Source organism: Mirounga angustirostris, unplaced genomic scaffold, assembly GCF_029215605.1.
Source record: "Mirounga angustirostris isolate CCGP_5_RB_7025 unplaced genomic scaffold, mMirAng1.0.hap1 SCAF_10, whole genome shotgun sequence".
Lineage (NCBI taxonomy): Eukaryota > Metazoa > Chordata > Mammalia > Carnivora > Phocidae > Mirounga > Mirounga angustirostris.
Genome location: NW_026991718.1, coordinates 64,877,229 through 64,894,132, shown reverse-complemented (window position 1 = coordinate 64,894,132; position 16,904 = coordinate 64,877,229). Strand labels below are relative to the sequence as shown.

The window sequence follows — 16,904 nt, the reverse complement described above, 5'->3', positions numbered from 1 at the left end:
ATCCAATTGATCACACCATTTTGATAAACTACATATACTTTGGCAGAAAAACTAAGATTGTATTTAACATGAACTATCTAGATATAAGCCAGTTTGTCAGTTTTTTATGTCCGCACTATTGAAATTTTGGACCAGATAATTCTTTGTTGTGGGGGCTATCCTTGTGCATCATGGCCTCTACACACCTGATGCCAGTAGCACACCACCCATTCTCACCACTAGGTATATCCAGACTTGCCAAATGATCCCTGGGATGGTGAGGAAGGGGGGACCTGCCCATTGATCTCCACTTAGAGAAACACTGATTCGTATGAATTGGTGTTAACAGTTGGCCTAAACAAAGGCTGTGACCCATTTGTTTCATACATAATAAATGTAAAAGCTAAGCTTTCAGTAATCAATTAAAAAAGGTTATCCCGAGTCCCTCGGTGGTTTGGCTGGGGATATATGCTGTCTATAGTACAAGGGAACATTCTTCAATGTTGAGCGTGAAAACTTGGAATTTTAAACACTTTGTTCACTAGTTCTGTCAACATTGAGAAATAGTTTTGAGCAGTATTTGGCACATTTTGCCTGTGAGGTAAATTCAGGGAGGTTTGCTTATCTTGGTGTCACTCAATTAAAACATGCAGTTGAAGTTTACCATGAACTGATTATTACATTCAGTGGCATGCCAATACCCTTTAACATATTCTTTCCAGGATTTCTACTTGGAGACATGCTTAAATAAGGTTTCCTATTTTTGGAACATTTTGACAAGTTATCCATGTTAGCGCTTGGAATAACTACTAGGGTATTTTTTGACCAGATGTGGTGAATTCTTACCTTCAATAAAGCAAAACTAGTTGCTCTCTATAATAAAGCAAGACTTTGTTTATAGTTTTTAATTTATTTTTTAAATCTCTGCCCAGCATGCACTTTGAATTCTGAGATCAAGAGTTGCGTGCTCTATCAGGCACCCAGTTAATTGTTTACATTTTTAATACAATTTTAAAATCCTGGATCCCAGGAAGTCTTGGCTGGAACTTCTTTTTCTTCATAACAAACAATTTCATCTCCCACTTTAAATTCTATCTTTTCTTCACTCAAACTGAGACCACAATCCATTCCAGTTTTGATGACTGAAATGTCATCTTTATGGTGTTTCAATGAGGTTAATGAACCTTAAGAAAATACAAAAAAAAAAAGGTACATATATTGAACAAATAAATACTACTAAGTGCTAAATATTCTGGTATTAAAAGGAAGTTATAAATAAACACTGAAATTCTTAAGTTTTACAGTCCTATCATGTTAAATGATAGAACTAAATACTAGGGAAACCAAAGGAAAATGGTTTGCTGTAAACAAGATTTGGCTTATAGCGAAAGATAACTAAATCTCCCATTTCAAAGGTGGACTAACTTTGCAGAGGATTGGCATTATACTTAGGACTTAATGAGATAAATCCAGTAAAAGACTGCAGGCAGAAGGTCAAAAGGAGGTAAGCAAATACAATGCTGTAGAAAAGTACAGAACACAGAGCTAGAAAGGTAGTTTGGGGCCAATTTTTAGAAGCTTAGAAAATTAGATTACTGATTTATTGGGATTACTATAGGTGGTTATTATAGATTATCAGAATTTAGAATTTGTAAGGGAGGGAGCCAATCAATGAGACCAGGTTTGAGTTCCCAAGAAGGAATGGCCTGAACCAAGATATGGGAGTGAAACATTTCAGATAGTTACACAGAATCAGGTTTTGGTGACTGGACTTGAGGTCTATTAGAAACATTGTGATGTTGCTTACCCTTCCAAATAATACCTCCGTTACGGATTAATTTAAATTTTTTTTGTTTTTCTAACTGTCCCTTTTGGACTCTGCAGCCAGCCACAGGAACTTTTTTCTTCCCTTCTGTTACAGAGAAGGTAGCTAGTATAGAAGCCTCACCTTAAGAAAAAAAAGAACATTAAGTGCACAGAGAACAAGATTCTGAGAAGTACATAATTTCACATATTCTGCATGGCAAGAATTAAAAGTGTGAGAAAAAAACTCATGCAGAGAAAGAAGTCCAGGTTTTCTTTGAGTCTGCCAACTTTATTTTCCTGACTACTATTAGAAACATAAACATGAGGGGCGCCTGGGTGGCTCAGTTGGTTAAGTGTCTGCCTTTGGCTCAGGTCATGATCCCAGGATCCTGGGATCGAGCCCAGCATCCCCCCACCCCACCCGCAATAATCAGGGAGCCTGCTTCTCCCTCTGCCCCTCCCCCTGCTCCTGCTCTCTCTCTCATGCACGCTCTATCTCAAATAAATAAATAAAAATCTTTAAAAAAAAAACATGAAATCCCTGGGTTTTCGTGGAAAAGAAAATCACAAAAATAAACGTTTGCCAAAATAATGACAAGAGAAAAGTGGAATTCATTTTTTTAGCTAAATAAAATGCACTAGAAGATAATAGTTTACTGTCTGCTCCATAAAAACCTAGTTTTCAGCTGTGCCTCAATATATTTTCTCGAAGAGATCTGTTGTTACCTGACTTATTTTTAATCCCTCCATTGGTAATTTATATCCACTTAAGAGCACTAATTCTGTGACTCAGCTTAATTTTTTTCACTGAAAATTAAATTATAATGACATGCTATCACACACTATAATATACCAATTTACTGAAGTTAGTGTTACTTGTCTCCTAAAAACCCTCATATGACTCAAAAGTTTTCCAAACTGCACTTAGCACAAGAACATACAAATCTCTGTGTGGTCACGTTTAGCAGGTGAGAAAAAATCTAAAATCTCTGGACCATAAGAACAGATAAAATGGTTTAATCAGTCTCAGATAAATTTAGGTTTCCATCTGGCCAAGGGATATGCTAGAAAGAAAATTTTTAAATATGTGATACTTAAATGTAAAGTAAACTTTCTTCTCATGGTGGATTTCCCTGCCAGTTTTCAGGACAAAAATCAATGGCTTCCTCCACAACCCTACATATAATCTTTATCCCCTCCCATCCCAGTCTAATTTGTACTACAATTAGTTGTTGATGTCTAAACTTCAGGGCCTTTGTATCCTCAGGGCAGAAGCACATGTTGCAGACAGCAGATGTTTATAATACATATGAAGTTACACTGAATAGATCTGTAGTAATTTTTTTCTAGAACAAAGGCTATATATTGGAACAGTGAAGGTATTTCAACAGTGATTTACATTTTCCCCTAAACTTTGCTTTCAAAGTGTTACTTACAGCACCTAAGATATGAATGTTTAACATTCAGTGAACACTCACCTATTGGGTGCTCTTCCACAGTGCAGGGCAATCTGCTGCTCAATTCCTCCTGCAAATCCTCAATCAGATGGTAAATGATTTTGTGAAGTTTAATTTTTACTCCTTTTTTTGCAGCAGACTTCTGGATAACATTGCCTGCATTCACATTGAAGCCATATATAACACCTGGCAAGCAGAAATACAATCAATAAAGTAGCACAAATGTTGCATTAAACACTTTTCTTTCAAGCAGAAACTCAAATCTAAATTGTTTTATTTCCTTCTATGTAAATTAAAAGCGAGTAGGAGAGATGAGAAATTCTATCATTTTTTCTCATGAAAACTTACTAGTTTTCAAATTAATGAAAGGATTTTTGTAAGTTCTATTGTGGCTTGTTTAATTAGGAAAATTTCTTTATGATTTTTATTTATTTATTTTTAAAAGATTTTATTTATTTATTTATCAGAGAGAGAGAGAGCGTGCGTGCACAAACAGGGGAAGGGGCAGGCAGAGCAGGCAGAGGGGGAAGCGGGCTCCCTGCTCAGGGAGCCCGATGCGGGACTCAATCCCAGGACCCTGGGATCATGACCTGAGCCAAAGGCAGACGCTTAACCGACTGAGCCACCCAGGCGTCCCTTTTTATGATTTTTAAATCCATTTAAGAGACAAAAGTGCCCACAGTGTGCAAGGCAGTATGCTAAACAAAACTTTTATTTTTATTTTTTTTAAATTTATTTATTTGACAGAGAGAGACACAGCAAGAGAGGGAACACAAGCAGGGGGAGTGGGAGAGGGAGAAGCAGGCTTCCCACGGAGCAGGGAGCCCGATGTGGGGCTCGATCCCAGGACCCTGGGATCATGACCTGAGCCGAAGGCAGACACTTAATGACTGAGCCACCCAGGCGCCCCAAGACTTTTATTTTTATACTAGAGAAATAAGAAAACAAAAATTGATTAGGGCTAAAATATTATTACATTATTTTAATAACTGTATTACTGAATTATAATCTTATTGTCTACAACTTTTTGTGGTTTACTCGTAAGTATTCAGTTGGCCAAAAGATGCCCAATAATAGTTACTTAATTGGTAAAGTTCAAGAGTTATTTTAGAAATGAAAGAAGTTCCATGGAGCTGACCATTTTACCAAAGAATATATTTAGGGGCGCCTGGGTGGCTCAGTAGGTTGACTGTCTGACTCTTACTTTTGGCTCTGGTCATTATTTCAGGGTGGTGGGATGGAGCTCCGCTCTCACCAGGGATTCTGCTTCTCTCCTTCTCCCTCTGCCATTCCCTCTGCTCACATACTCTTTTTTTCTCTCTCAAATAAATAAATCTTTTTTTGTTAAAGATTTTACTTACTTATATTTAATTGACAGAGAGAGACAGCGAGAGGGAACACAAGCAGAGGAAGTGGGAGAGGGAGAAGCAGGCTTCCCCGCTGAGCATGGAGCCTGATGTGGGGCTCGATCCCAGGACCCTAGGATCACGACCTGAGCCGAAGGCAGATGCTTTATGACTGAGCCACCCAGGTGCCCCTAAATAAATAAATCTTTTTTTTTTTTAAAGATTTTATTTATTTATTTGAGAGAGAGAGAATGAGAGACAGAGAGCATGAGAGGGAGGAGGGTCAGAGGGAGAAGCAGACTCCCTGCCGAGCAGGGAGCTCGATGCGGGACTCGATCCTGGGACTCCAGGATCATGACCTGAGCCGAAGGCAGTTGCTTAACCAACTGAGCCACCCAGGCACCCCTAAATAAATAAATCTTAAGAAAAAAAAAGGGGGGGAGAATGTATTTAACTGCAAATACTTTGGAGGGAATAAAAAAGCAAAACACTGTTGGGACTCCTGCGTGGCTCATACAGTTAAGTGCTGCCTTTGGCTCAGGTCATGATCCCAGGGTCCCGGGATCAAGCCCCACATCAGGCTCCTTGTTTGACGGGGAGCCGCCTTTTCCCTCTGCCTGCCACTCCCCCTGTTTGTACACACTCTCTCTGACACATAAATAAATAAAATCTTTAAAAAAAAAAGCAAAACACTCTTCCTTAAGTGAAAAAAAGTAATGCAAACAATTTAAGAGAAAAACACAACCACCCTGAAAGTCTTATCATCAAGAATTCATTCAACAGGGGCGCCTGAGTGGCTCAGTCCTTAAGCGTCTGCCTTCGGCTCAGGGCATGATCCCAGGGTCCTGGGATCGAGCCCTACATCGGGCTCCCTGCTCTGCGGGAAGCCTGCTTCTCCCTCTCCCACTGCCTCTGCTTGTGTTCCCTCTTTCACGGTGTCTCTGTCAAATAAATAAATAAAATCTTTAAAAAAAAAAAAAAGAATTCATTCAACACACTATCAACATTTCATAGTATAGTGTAGACCAATCAGTGCCTAGAAAATTCTTGGAATTAACCAGCATTACTAAAAATACCTTTTCAGTAGTAGAGGTAACATCTAATTCTAATCAAGTCCAGTCATGAAGTAGCTCCTTCCTAAGTGATTCATTAATCACTCAATAAAATGTTGGTGCTTTGCTAGGTGTTAGATCTAAGTAGTAGAGGTAACATCTAATTCTAATCAAGTCCAGTCATGAAGTAGCTCCTTCCTAAGTGATTCATTAATCACTCAATAAAATGTTGGTGCTTTGCTAGGTGTTAGATCTAAAGTGACAGTCATGAGTCACCTTTTTGTACTTTTTGTATATCATAAGTTCAACGAATAAACAGCCCCCCTGCCTTCTAGGCATTTAAAGCTAAAAACAGTGCTCGCTTTGGAAGCACACACACTAAAGCTAAAAACAGCTTTTAATCTAAGAGACATATAATTTGTAAAATTACCAATAAACAAAAAATAGGTAGACAAAAGTAAAAGATGAAGTACTGAAGAGGCTGATTACAGTATTAGGAGCATTCAAAAGTCTAAATAAAAGATAACCAACCTTGGATTGGGTGGGGAACTGGGAGGGGGTAGAGGACACTAATCTTAAACAAAACAAAACAAAACAAAAACAAGAAACACTACTGGGGCTCAAAAGAGTTCCCCAGGGTTGCAGTATAGGGACAATGAGTGGAGCTATGGCTGCAATACTCCACATCCCATTCAGCTCCATGGCTGGGGCTTGACTACAGCAGGAGGGGGATGGGGCTTGACTACAGCAGGAGGGGGATGCTCATAAGGATAAATGGCAGACTGACTAGCCAACCAACAAAAGACAGAAGCAAATGGTTCACAGTGTGTTCTAGGGAACACAGTTAAACAAATAGGAAAGAGAATCCTTACCACGAAATGTTTCAGCAAGGTTAACATCATTTTCACTGACATCACCCACACCAAAATGTACTAATTCAAGTTTACACTCATGTGAAGCGTCATAGGTATCCATAATGTTCACAATAGCCTCGACGGAACCATCAACATCACCTAAATGCAGAAGTTTAAAATCACCAGTGTTAAGAGGCATTAACAGACACAAAAACAACAAAAATCTATTTAAAGCCATAACAGGAATGCCATTTACCACTAAATCCACTTTTATTTAGGTTTAGCATTATAAATATCTATTTAACTTTAAATAAAGTATAATGAACCAAATGTACATTTACAACAAAATCAGCAAGAAAAATGTTTATTAAAATCTCCCACAGTGAGGGATGGGCAAAAAGGGTGAAGGAGGGCAAGGGTACAAACTTCCAGTTACAAAATAAGTAAGTCATGGGATATAACATACAGTATGGCGACTATATTAATAATACTATATTACATATTGGAAAGTTGCTAAGAGAGTAGATCTTAAAAGTTCTTATCACAAAAAAATTTTTGTAACTATATATGATGATGGATGTTAGCTAGACGAACTGTGGTGGTCATTTTGCAATATTTACTAATATCAAATCATTATGTTGTACACCTGACACTAACATAATGTTATATGTCAATTATACCTCAAATAAAAAAAAAAAAATCTCCCCCTGGGGCACCTGGGTGACACAGTTGGTTAAGCATCGGACTCTTCGTTTTGGCTCAGGTCATGGGATCCAGGCATATGTTCGGCTCTGAGCTCAGCGCAGAGCCTGCTTTAGTTTCTCTCTGCCTCTCCCCTGCTTTCTGTTTCTCTCTCAAATAAATAAATAAATCTTAAAAAAAAAACAAAAAAAACCTCTCCCTAAATGCCAAAATAATTTTAGCTTAAATTTAATGGCCCGAATTAACTGTGAGAATGAAGAAACACATATATTCCAGATAGGAGTTGTAAAGTACAATCTTTCCAAAGTCACCTTTAATAATTATAGGAAGTACATGTGAATCCCTTTCTTCTTTCTCTTTTGACTGTAAGTGTCTTTGTTCTTTTTTTTCTTGGTACTTTAGAAATGATCTCTCCTTCCAGTGCATATTGCCATACTTCTCACGGGCTTTCTGTTGTGCTTCTTGGTGTTCCTTTCGCTTTTCTTCTATTATTTTCAGATCCTCTTTATTTTTCTCCTGTTCTCGCTCATACTTCCTCCAGTCAACAACTGCGCGTGCCCTTGGCTTTACAGGGAAAAAAACAGGCATTATCTAACTAAATAGAAACCAGTAACTTATGGGTTAAAAGCTTTGTGTTTTTCCTCAACTTAGCTTAGCTTAACTCATACATGAAACCACTAATTTTATAAATTTCAAGAAACTTATAAAACTTTAATCTGGGGGGCTCTGTGTATAACAGATGATTTAATTTAAAAATATTAGCTCAAATTTTTAAAAATTCTGTAGCCAAATTCTAAAATGGCACTACTGGCCCCCTCACAAGCCCTTACAATCTGCAATTATTTGTTAACATAAATATACTTATTTGGTATAACATCATAGATTAATATTTAAAATCACTGTATCATATCTAATATATAGGAATTAAACTTGATATACCTCAGATTCTACTTCAAGAATTTCATCTCCTGCAGAAGGGAGGTCTCTCCAGCCTACAATTCCCACTGGCATGCTGGGACAGGCCTCATGGATTGTTTTTCCATTCTCATCAAACATTAAGCGTACTTTTGCCCAACTCTTTCCAGCAACCAGAATTGAGCCTTTCCTCAAAGTTCCTCTTTGAATTATAGCTGTAGTAACAGGACTAAAAGGAAAACAAATGTATATATTCTTAATGCCATAATCAGGATGTAAGAACACTTTCTTAAGTAGAGCAAAGATATCTTTATGAGACTTAACTATATATAATATGAACACACAGGGTTAATCCCACTTCTCAATCAAGTTTTCATACTATAAAAACATTTCTACTTAATTGCCAAAAGGTGGAAGCAAACCAAATGTCCATCAACTGAAGAATAAAGAAAATGCAGTATATATATATATATATATATATATATATATATATATATATATACACACACAATGGAAAATTATGCCAGCTTAAAAAGAAGGAAAGCCCTGTCATATGCTCCAACATGAGTGAACTTACCTCAAGGACATTATGCTAAGTGAAATAAGCCAGTCAAAAGGACAAACACTCTATGATTCTACTCATATGAAGTATTTAAAGTAGTCAAAATCAGAGAAACAGAGAATTGAAAGATAGTTCTAAGGGCTGGGGAAGGAAGGAGGGATAAATTAGTGTTTCATGGATATATGATTTCAGTTGTACAGAATTAAAAAGTTCTAGAGATCTGTTGTACAACGATGTGAATATACTTAGTACTACTGAACTATACACTTAAAAATGGTTAAGATGGGGGCACCTGGATGGCTCAGTTGGTTAAGCAACTGCCTTCGGCTCAGGTCATGATCCTGGAGTCCTGAGATCGAGTCCCGCATCGGGCTCCCTGCTCAGCGAGGAGCCTGCTTCTCCCTCTGACCCTCCACCCTCTCATGTACTCTCTCTCATTCTCGCTCTCTCAAATAAATAAATAAATCTTAAAAAAAAAAAAAATGGTTAAGATGGTAAATTTAATGTTATGCTTCTTTTATCACAATTTTTTTAATGGAAAACAAAAACCATTTCTATAAGCTTATGGTAGTGGAGGGTGCAGATAGCTGAGTATTCTGACAGAATCCTAATCCTCGTTCTGTAACTAATTTGTTAAGCAGTGAAACTTCTTGCTGATAGGGAGAAAAATTAAAGAAGAGAAGAGCAATCCAAAGACCTTCCCATATATTATATTAATGGGGAAGGACATAAAGAATTTAGGAACCCTAAAATGCAACAATTGCTATTTCATTCCAATTTGTTGGTCCATGAGGCTTTATTTACCAATTCAGTTAAGTCAGTGGGGAAAAAAAAATTCAAACTGAACTACTTACATCATCTAAATGTGACTAGTAGGTATATACAGAGAGTTGCTATGGTCTACTGATAAATGCATTTTTTGTTCTGTGTGCTAGTGCCATAAAATGTTTTCAAAACAAATGCTTTGAAAATACTGTTCATGTCTAACAATAATATACAATAAAAATAATACACTGTTATATAATCAAGTCATAAAAAAATGAAAAAAAATATTAAAAAGCAAGCATTTTAACAGTCCTACCCTCTTCCTTTGTCTGTGAAAGATTCTATTACTGTTCCTTCTACTGGACCAGTGGGGTCTGCTTTCAATTCTAACATTTCTGCCAAAGCAATCGTTGCCTCTGCCAAAGCCATCAGATTATCACCCTTTAACAAAAAAAAGGAGTTAATATACAATAATAAAATATTATCTGTAAATTTATATACCAGGGTCAGAAAGCAAAATAATCCTTTACAGTTATATTATACTTTTAAGCATTAAAAGCATGAATCATCCAATTAGAAAGGAAACAAGGAAAGGAGGGAGGGAGGGAGGAAAGAACAAAGGAAGGAAAAGCAAGAAGACCTGATCGAGGGACAGATCTTTCAAGGAAGAATGGCTATTTTATTAAAAGGATGGCCACTAGTGGTGCTCCTTAATACCCTTTCATAAACACATTCTTCATTCATTCTCTCTCCTTCATCTGTCTCTACAATTGTGTCTTCTTCCTCTCACTTTCTTTACAATGCTACTCTGCATTTGAAATTTATCCAACTGAGCAAGCTTTCACATCTATTATTTCATTTGATCAACTTAAGAGTGCTGTAAAATAAATAAATCAAACATTACTTACTCTTATTAAATAAATAAGGAGAAAAAGTATGGACCAGACCCAGGCTTTAAGACATACTCCGTAATCACCAAGCTGTGCAACCTTGAAGAATCACTACTCCCTGGATCTCCTTTCCTCAATTGTAAAATGAGGAAGCTAGATTAGATGATTTGTTTCATGTTTAATGATCTATGTTTACTATACTTTCTAGGGCTCCCAGATCACACAGCTGATTAAGTGGTGATGGAACTGGAACTGATGGGCAAGGGATTTTTCCATTCTCTGTGTCAGCGAAGAGATTGCTCACTTGTCAGAGTATAAGACAACGGGGACAAGTGTAAACAAAATCAATGAAATACCTTGCTCACCTATCCTACTAGTCATTAATTCCAATTTACAAAATGCTGTCCTGAAAAGCAGAGCTGGGGTATTTCTTTGCATGAAGCGTCCTCTATCTCTACTTGGAAAAAAAAGCCTCATCTTACTTCCTGCCACTCCCTCCCAATTCCCTCCACTTGCCAGGAATCGTCTCTGCCATGCCTCCAAGTCTGCCTAAGCAGCTTTACATTTATCTACTCATCTCTGTTACCTGGGCAGAAAAGGTGACCATGTCTTCAAATGTTTTAATCTTGCCATGTGGCTTTCAGAGTGCAATAGCAATTGGGGTATAGTTGAAAGATAACAAAGCAAGGTGGCATTTTATGAGTTTCAGAGAAAAAGAGGCAAGGCTTTACTATTAATGGAGGAATGATTGCTAAGCATCTTAGAGGTAACAAATTTAGGAAAACTAAAGATAAAATGAGACCTAACTAGAGGAAGGTGGCCAAATATAGTACCATCCCTTCAGTGAATGATGAGGAAAAAGAGAAGTTTTATATATTATGTATAAACCATGGAATATGGTAGGAATGGACAAAAAAGGAAACTGTTACTTAGCAGCAACCTGTATAGGATAAGAGAATTGGAAAATGCTGTCACAAAGCAGGTACTTAGCTTTCTTGGTGTTTTTCAATCAGAAAATAGTAACTGGTCATTTAAAAGAAAATGGAATTCATCATAAATAACATAAAACTTATAGCAATTCACAGAAACATTGAATCAATCAGTAACAAACTGAACCTAAATGTTTTATCTTTTTATTAGTGAAGTTTTTGTTTAAATCTCCCTTAAATGCCCTAAGACCCATTCTGTATTTTTTCACTATAAAAACAAGTACTTTTTATTACAAACTGGATTTCATTTCTGCTTAAAACAGTCTTTAACAGCTTACTATTACCCCATCCTCACATCGTTTACCATTTGTTCTCATTCTAAGTATCCCATAATAAGAAAAGCATTAGGTCTGGACTTGATCCCCCACTATCCAGCTGTGGAATCCTAGACTGGTGACTAACCTTTCTGAGCCTACTTTCTAATCTGCCAAATCAAGATAATGATACCAGCTTTGCCTAATACTACAGAGGACTTTTAAACAACAACAGAAACGCTATTTGTCAAGATGTTGTTTCTGTGCACTATGTGCGTTAGGGACAGCAGGCCCATCTGAACACATCATCTCTGAGGTGCTTGCATTTACCGTGAGTGCAGAGATGTGCACTGCTTGGACGTCGCCTCCATAATCCTCACAGACCACATCATAAGCTAGCAGTTCTTTTTTCACTTTTTCAGGTTCAGCCTCAGCTTTGTCACATTTGTTTATGGCAAGGATGACAGGAACTGAAAGAGAGTTAAAAAGAGTGCAGATGAGGAAACCTTCAATGCCAGGTAGTGAAAGACACCAACCTTTTCTGGCTTTCTCTTTACCCAGCAGATGTACTAAACTAAAAGACAGACCTGAAAAAAACCTGCTTTAGCCACCCTCTACACTGCTTTCTGCATATAAAGAAGGATTCTGGATATGAGATGTCAAAACTATCATTATAAGCAGAGTCTGAATTAAGAATAGATACCTAAGATGATAAAAACCAAACAAATAAAAAACAGCACTGTGGGTAGAGAAAGGCCTACCTTTAAACCTGAATGTAAGATCAGCAACTACACTGAAGATAATCTCCAGAGAGAAAAAAAAATCAAGAGAAGATTCTAATCCAATTCTAAACCACTAGATCATTTGCGTCTTCTTTCCAGGAGCTATTAAGTCATTGTTAAGACCCAACATCTCATCCTGGGGTGAAACTAAGTAGCATTATCGTAAACTTTCTTTTAGGATTTATAGTAACTCTCTACTCATACACACTCAGTTACTGACACATAGTAGATTCTCAATAAATGTTTGCTTAATGAATGAACCAAATAATCTTATAATCTACTTGTCAATATCAAACATACCCTCCCATTAGAGAAATCACATAAAATGCTATGAGATAATTCTCTGGTTGGGTTTCATCAACTTTGCAATTTTCTCAGGTATCAAACAAGAAATTCACAATAGACACAAAAAAGTTATGCAATCTACAACCTACTATTATGAAAAAGTACATTCCATACGGATGAGCTGGAACTTAACAGGGACATGAGAACAGGTATAGAAAGCATGATTAAGAAATTTATCCTATCTCAACTACCTGCTTTGCAATGCAAATCCCTGGCAAATTTATCACTCTCTTCTTTTTGTTATATTCCCTAGAATCATGATGAACATAGCCCATTCCACTAAGGCAGTTTTGAGGAATTAAAAGGAAAAAGATTAACAATGGAAAGAAGACCAGATTCCAAGTGTGGACATGATACAAATTAACTGTAACTGGAGGCAGTTCCTGCCATTCTCTGGTTCTGTTTTCATGTTGTAAGAAAAGAACTGGCCTAGATAGTGATTGTCAACCTTTTTTTTTTCTCTTGCCAACAAACCTAGGGGAATATCATGCACTCTCCATTAGGTACACTTTCTCAAGACAGCAATATTTTCTCAATAGGTGTAAGATCATATCGGAATAAGAATGAATATACAAAGTATGTGTGTGGAAGAAGCAAGGGAGAAGATAGCTAAGTGATTTTCTAAGTTTCAATTTTACACCTTTGACCAAATAAGAACTTATTTAAAGCATATAAAGGAAAAGTTTCTCTTTATTTTTTTTTTAAGATTTTATTTATTTGAGAGAGAGAGCAAGCATGAGCAGGGGGAGGAGCAGAGGGAGAGGGAGAAAAAGACTCCCCACTGAGCAGGGAGTCAGACTCAGGGCTTGATCCCGGGACTCAGGATCATGACCTGAGTCAAAGGCAGACACTTAACCAACAGCCACTCAGGTGCCCGGAAAAGTTCCTCTTTAGAGATGAATTCCAGACAATAAATGAACAAGGAATAATAGAATTAGAGTATCAATACTTTGCAACTCCTGATGTATTTAGTTGGTGGATACATGGAAGTTCATTATTCTATTCTTACTTTTATAACTGTTTAAAATTTCCATGATAAAAAGTTTATTTTTTATTCATTTTAAAGATTTTATTTATTTATTTGACAGAGATAGCAAGAGCAGGAACACAAGCAGGGGGAGTGGGAGAGGGAGGGCTTCCTGCCGAGTAGGGAGCACGATACGGTGCTTGATCCCAGGAGCCTGGGATCATGACCCAAGCCGAAGGCAGAAGCTTAATGACTGAGCCACCCAGGCACCCCTAAAAAGGTTTTTTAAAAAGTCATTGGAAACCATTAAATTCTCACACCATGCCAAATAAGTAAACAGTATTGGAAGGACTATATTTGTGATCCCACATCCCCAGCTGAATCCTACTACACTCTTCTTAGTAGTTATGTCTGTGGGAAAACAATTCAACTGTCTTTGAGCCTTATCTGTAAATAGGTATAATAATCCTGGGATTGCCAAGAAGATTAAATGAGCTACATATAAAGGGCCCCAGAATAGCGACTTTAAGTAGTAAAACCTTTTTTTTTTTTAAAAAAAAAGCAACTTCTTTCCTGATACACGTAAGTCAGCCACATGGTACCTTGAGCGTCTTTGGCATGCTGAATAGATTCTACAGTTTGTTTCATCACTCCGTCATCTGCAGCTACAACCAATACAACAATGTCAGTGACCTGAGCACCTCTGGCTCTCATTGCTGAGAAAGCAGCATGTCCTGGAGTATCAAGAAAAGTTATCTTTTCCCCAGAAGGCAGAGAGACTGTGGAAACAGAAATCCAAGAACACTAAGGACTCAAATATGTACTTTCTTAATACAAAGGAATATATGTGAAATTATCAAGCAGAATCAACAATTCTTTAAAATGACTTATTCCTTCCATTAATCTTAATCAGGAACAATACAGTATCATTTCACACTGAAAAATAACAAAGCAGTGAAACCCTTAGGGTTTTCTTTTCATGTAATAATTTCAAACTAAAACTCTATTTCTAGAATATACTTTTCATAAATATAGCAACTGGTATCTATTCTGAAGAGAGAACAGACCAACAGTTATATAGGCAGTCTCCCCTTCATTAGCAAACATCAGCTGCACAACAAAGGCAATTTAGTATATGGTTAGGAGCTCAGGATTTAAGCCCAAACCCAGCCTTGAGTGTAAATCCTGGCTTTGCCACTTACTAGCTTTGTACTCTGAACAAGTAATTTAATCTACACAAGCCTCAGCTTCCTTATCTGTAAGTAGGAATATTAATACCCACCTCATGATGTTGTTGTGAAGATAAAAAATATAAAGCATATAAATAAGGTGCTCACCACAGTGCTGGGCACATGCTAGGTGCTCATTAAATGGTAGCTGTTACTTAATTATTAGCAACATTATCACAACCTAGCATTGAAGAATTGTAGTTTCATTAAACCAAACTAAGAATGAGCCAGAATAAAAAGGTAATAGAATTTTCTTCTTATAGAATGTACAAAATAAGCTTTGTTAACCACCTGCTCTACATTTCATCAGACCAATGGCTTTAAGCTTTAGGCTTCCCTTTTACTTTGAATTTGTCTATCTCATACTATGACACTTGGTTTAAGAAAATAGTATGTAGGGTTCCCAGGCACATTGTAAGGTAATGTGTGTCCATACCAAGAAAGGCACCAATGTGCTGAGTGATGCCTCCAGCTTCCATTGCTGCCACTTGAGTTTTTCGCAGTTTGTCAAGTAACGTCGTTTTCCCATGATCAACATGGCCCATTATAGTAACAACTGGGGACCTTGGGGTTAATAAAGCTGGATCTGCCTGAGGCCTACAATTAACAGCAAAGGAGTTTCATTTCTTAAATATCTTTATAGCCAGTGAATTGGTTTGCAGTCATCTCTGTGAACTACCATTAACAATAAAACCCAACATTCAGCTTTGATTAGATGTAACTATCTTCCTCTTCCGTAAGTACAATGACCTATGGCAAAATATATAATGACTGCCCACGTACAGTTGGCATCTTCATAACAATAAGCAGACGGAATAAGATTTTTAAATTCAGGATCAATATACACACTCGGCAAACTAAAAAAATAACCCTCAGAGTTCTATAAACTGAATATACTTACTGATGTTTTAAACACTTTGAAGAAAAGTTTAATCTACACTCCCACGTCATTTTAACGGCAAAAAAATTTTAAGGTACATTTTTCCACTATAAAGTGTGAATGAAACTATGTGGTTTCCTCCCCCCAACATACATGGTTAAGTTTTACCTTCTTACAGCATCTTTATTTTCTCTGACTTTGTCCTGTTTTAATTTGCTCCATTTTAACTTCATCCCCGCCTTCTTTACCACTTCTTTGATCCAGACTTCATCTAAACATGAGTGTGCTTCTAGTGAATCTATGTCAATAGCAGTGTTCATTAAAGCTTCATATACATTATCTGGGTGGAACAGATAAGACCTTTTAGGATGATGAATTAAATGTTCACAAAGTAACCTCTATTAATAAATGTCTATATATGAACAGTACACTCAATGAAAAGAATAACTTTATAAGCTGTTTCTCTAATGTTAACAAATCGCAAACAAGCTTAAAGAAAATAATCTTTAAAATATGATTTACTTATATTAACATTACTTAATTTATAAATATTTGAATATTTATGTACCATAAGAATCATCTGAGCTACCAATAAAACATTACATGTTGTATACATTTATATTGAGCAGTTTACCACAGCCTAGTTCTTTGAAAACTTGTAGTTACATATGTCATGCATATACAAATGTGTACACATAGATAGTCGATTCTCATTATTTGTGGTGGGTATGTTCTATAAACCCACCACAAATACTGAATTAATAATACTAAACCATCACTCTAAGGTGAAATACAAGGTTAGGTTCCTGCAGTTCCTGATCACATCTTCATTAGCCAATCAACATATTATGTGTTTCCGTTTCCAGACATCTTATTTAATATATATTGTCGATTCGGTAACGCTGAACTCACAGCCAAAAGCACTAAACCCAGTACATGAACAAAGTTTATCTAACACATGTATTTTCTCTGTAAAGCACATTACAGCCTTCTTGCAAGTTAGTAACACTAAACATTACTTCATTCAGCATTATGCTTAGGCTAATCAGCAAAATCAACAAAAAGAACAAAAATGTGAAAACATGACACTTAAATGAGCCACAAAATGACGATTGTTTACAGTATAAGAG

The 16,904-nt window shown here is 36.8% G+C and overlaps 1 protein-coding gene across 4 annotated transcripts in view; it reads right to left on the bottom strand.

Moving 5' to 3' along the window:
* Positions 1-85: 85 nt before the first annotated feature.
* The window catches only part of MTIF2 (mitochondrial translational initiation factor 2), a 24,318-nt gene continuing 7,499 nt past the window's right edge, over positions 86-16,904 (bottom strand). For 2 of the 4 annotated variants that reach the window (XM_045884974.3, XM_064572500.1), the window contains exons 4-14: positions 15,943-16,114; positions 15,331-15,491; positions 14,268-14,444; positions 11,902-12,041; positions 9,755-9,879; positions 8,136-8,340; positions 7,508-7,760; positions 6,513-6,653; positions 3,264-3,428; positions 1,787-1,927; positions 86-1,163 (exon numbers count right to left, since the gene is read on the bottom strand). In XM_045884974.3, the coding sequence (XP_045740930.1) occupies positions 991-1,163; positions 1,787-1,927; positions 3,264-3,428; positions 6,513-6,653; positions 7,508-7,760; positions 8,136-8,340; positions 9,755-9,879; positions 11,902-12,041; positions 14,268-14,444; positions 15,331-15,491; positions 15,943-16,114 (1,853 nt within the window). In that variant the 3' untranslated portion in view covers positions 86-990. Of the gene's footprint in view, positions 1,164-1,786; positions 1,928-3,263; positions 3,429-6,512; positions 6,654-7,507; positions 7,761-8,135; positions 8,341-9,754; positions 9,880-11,901; positions 12,042-14,267; positions 14,445-15,330; positions 15,492-15,942; positions 16,115-16,904 lie in introns of those variants that run through there. The other 2 variants (XM_045884975.3, XM_045884977.3) reach the window with 2 other exon arrangements.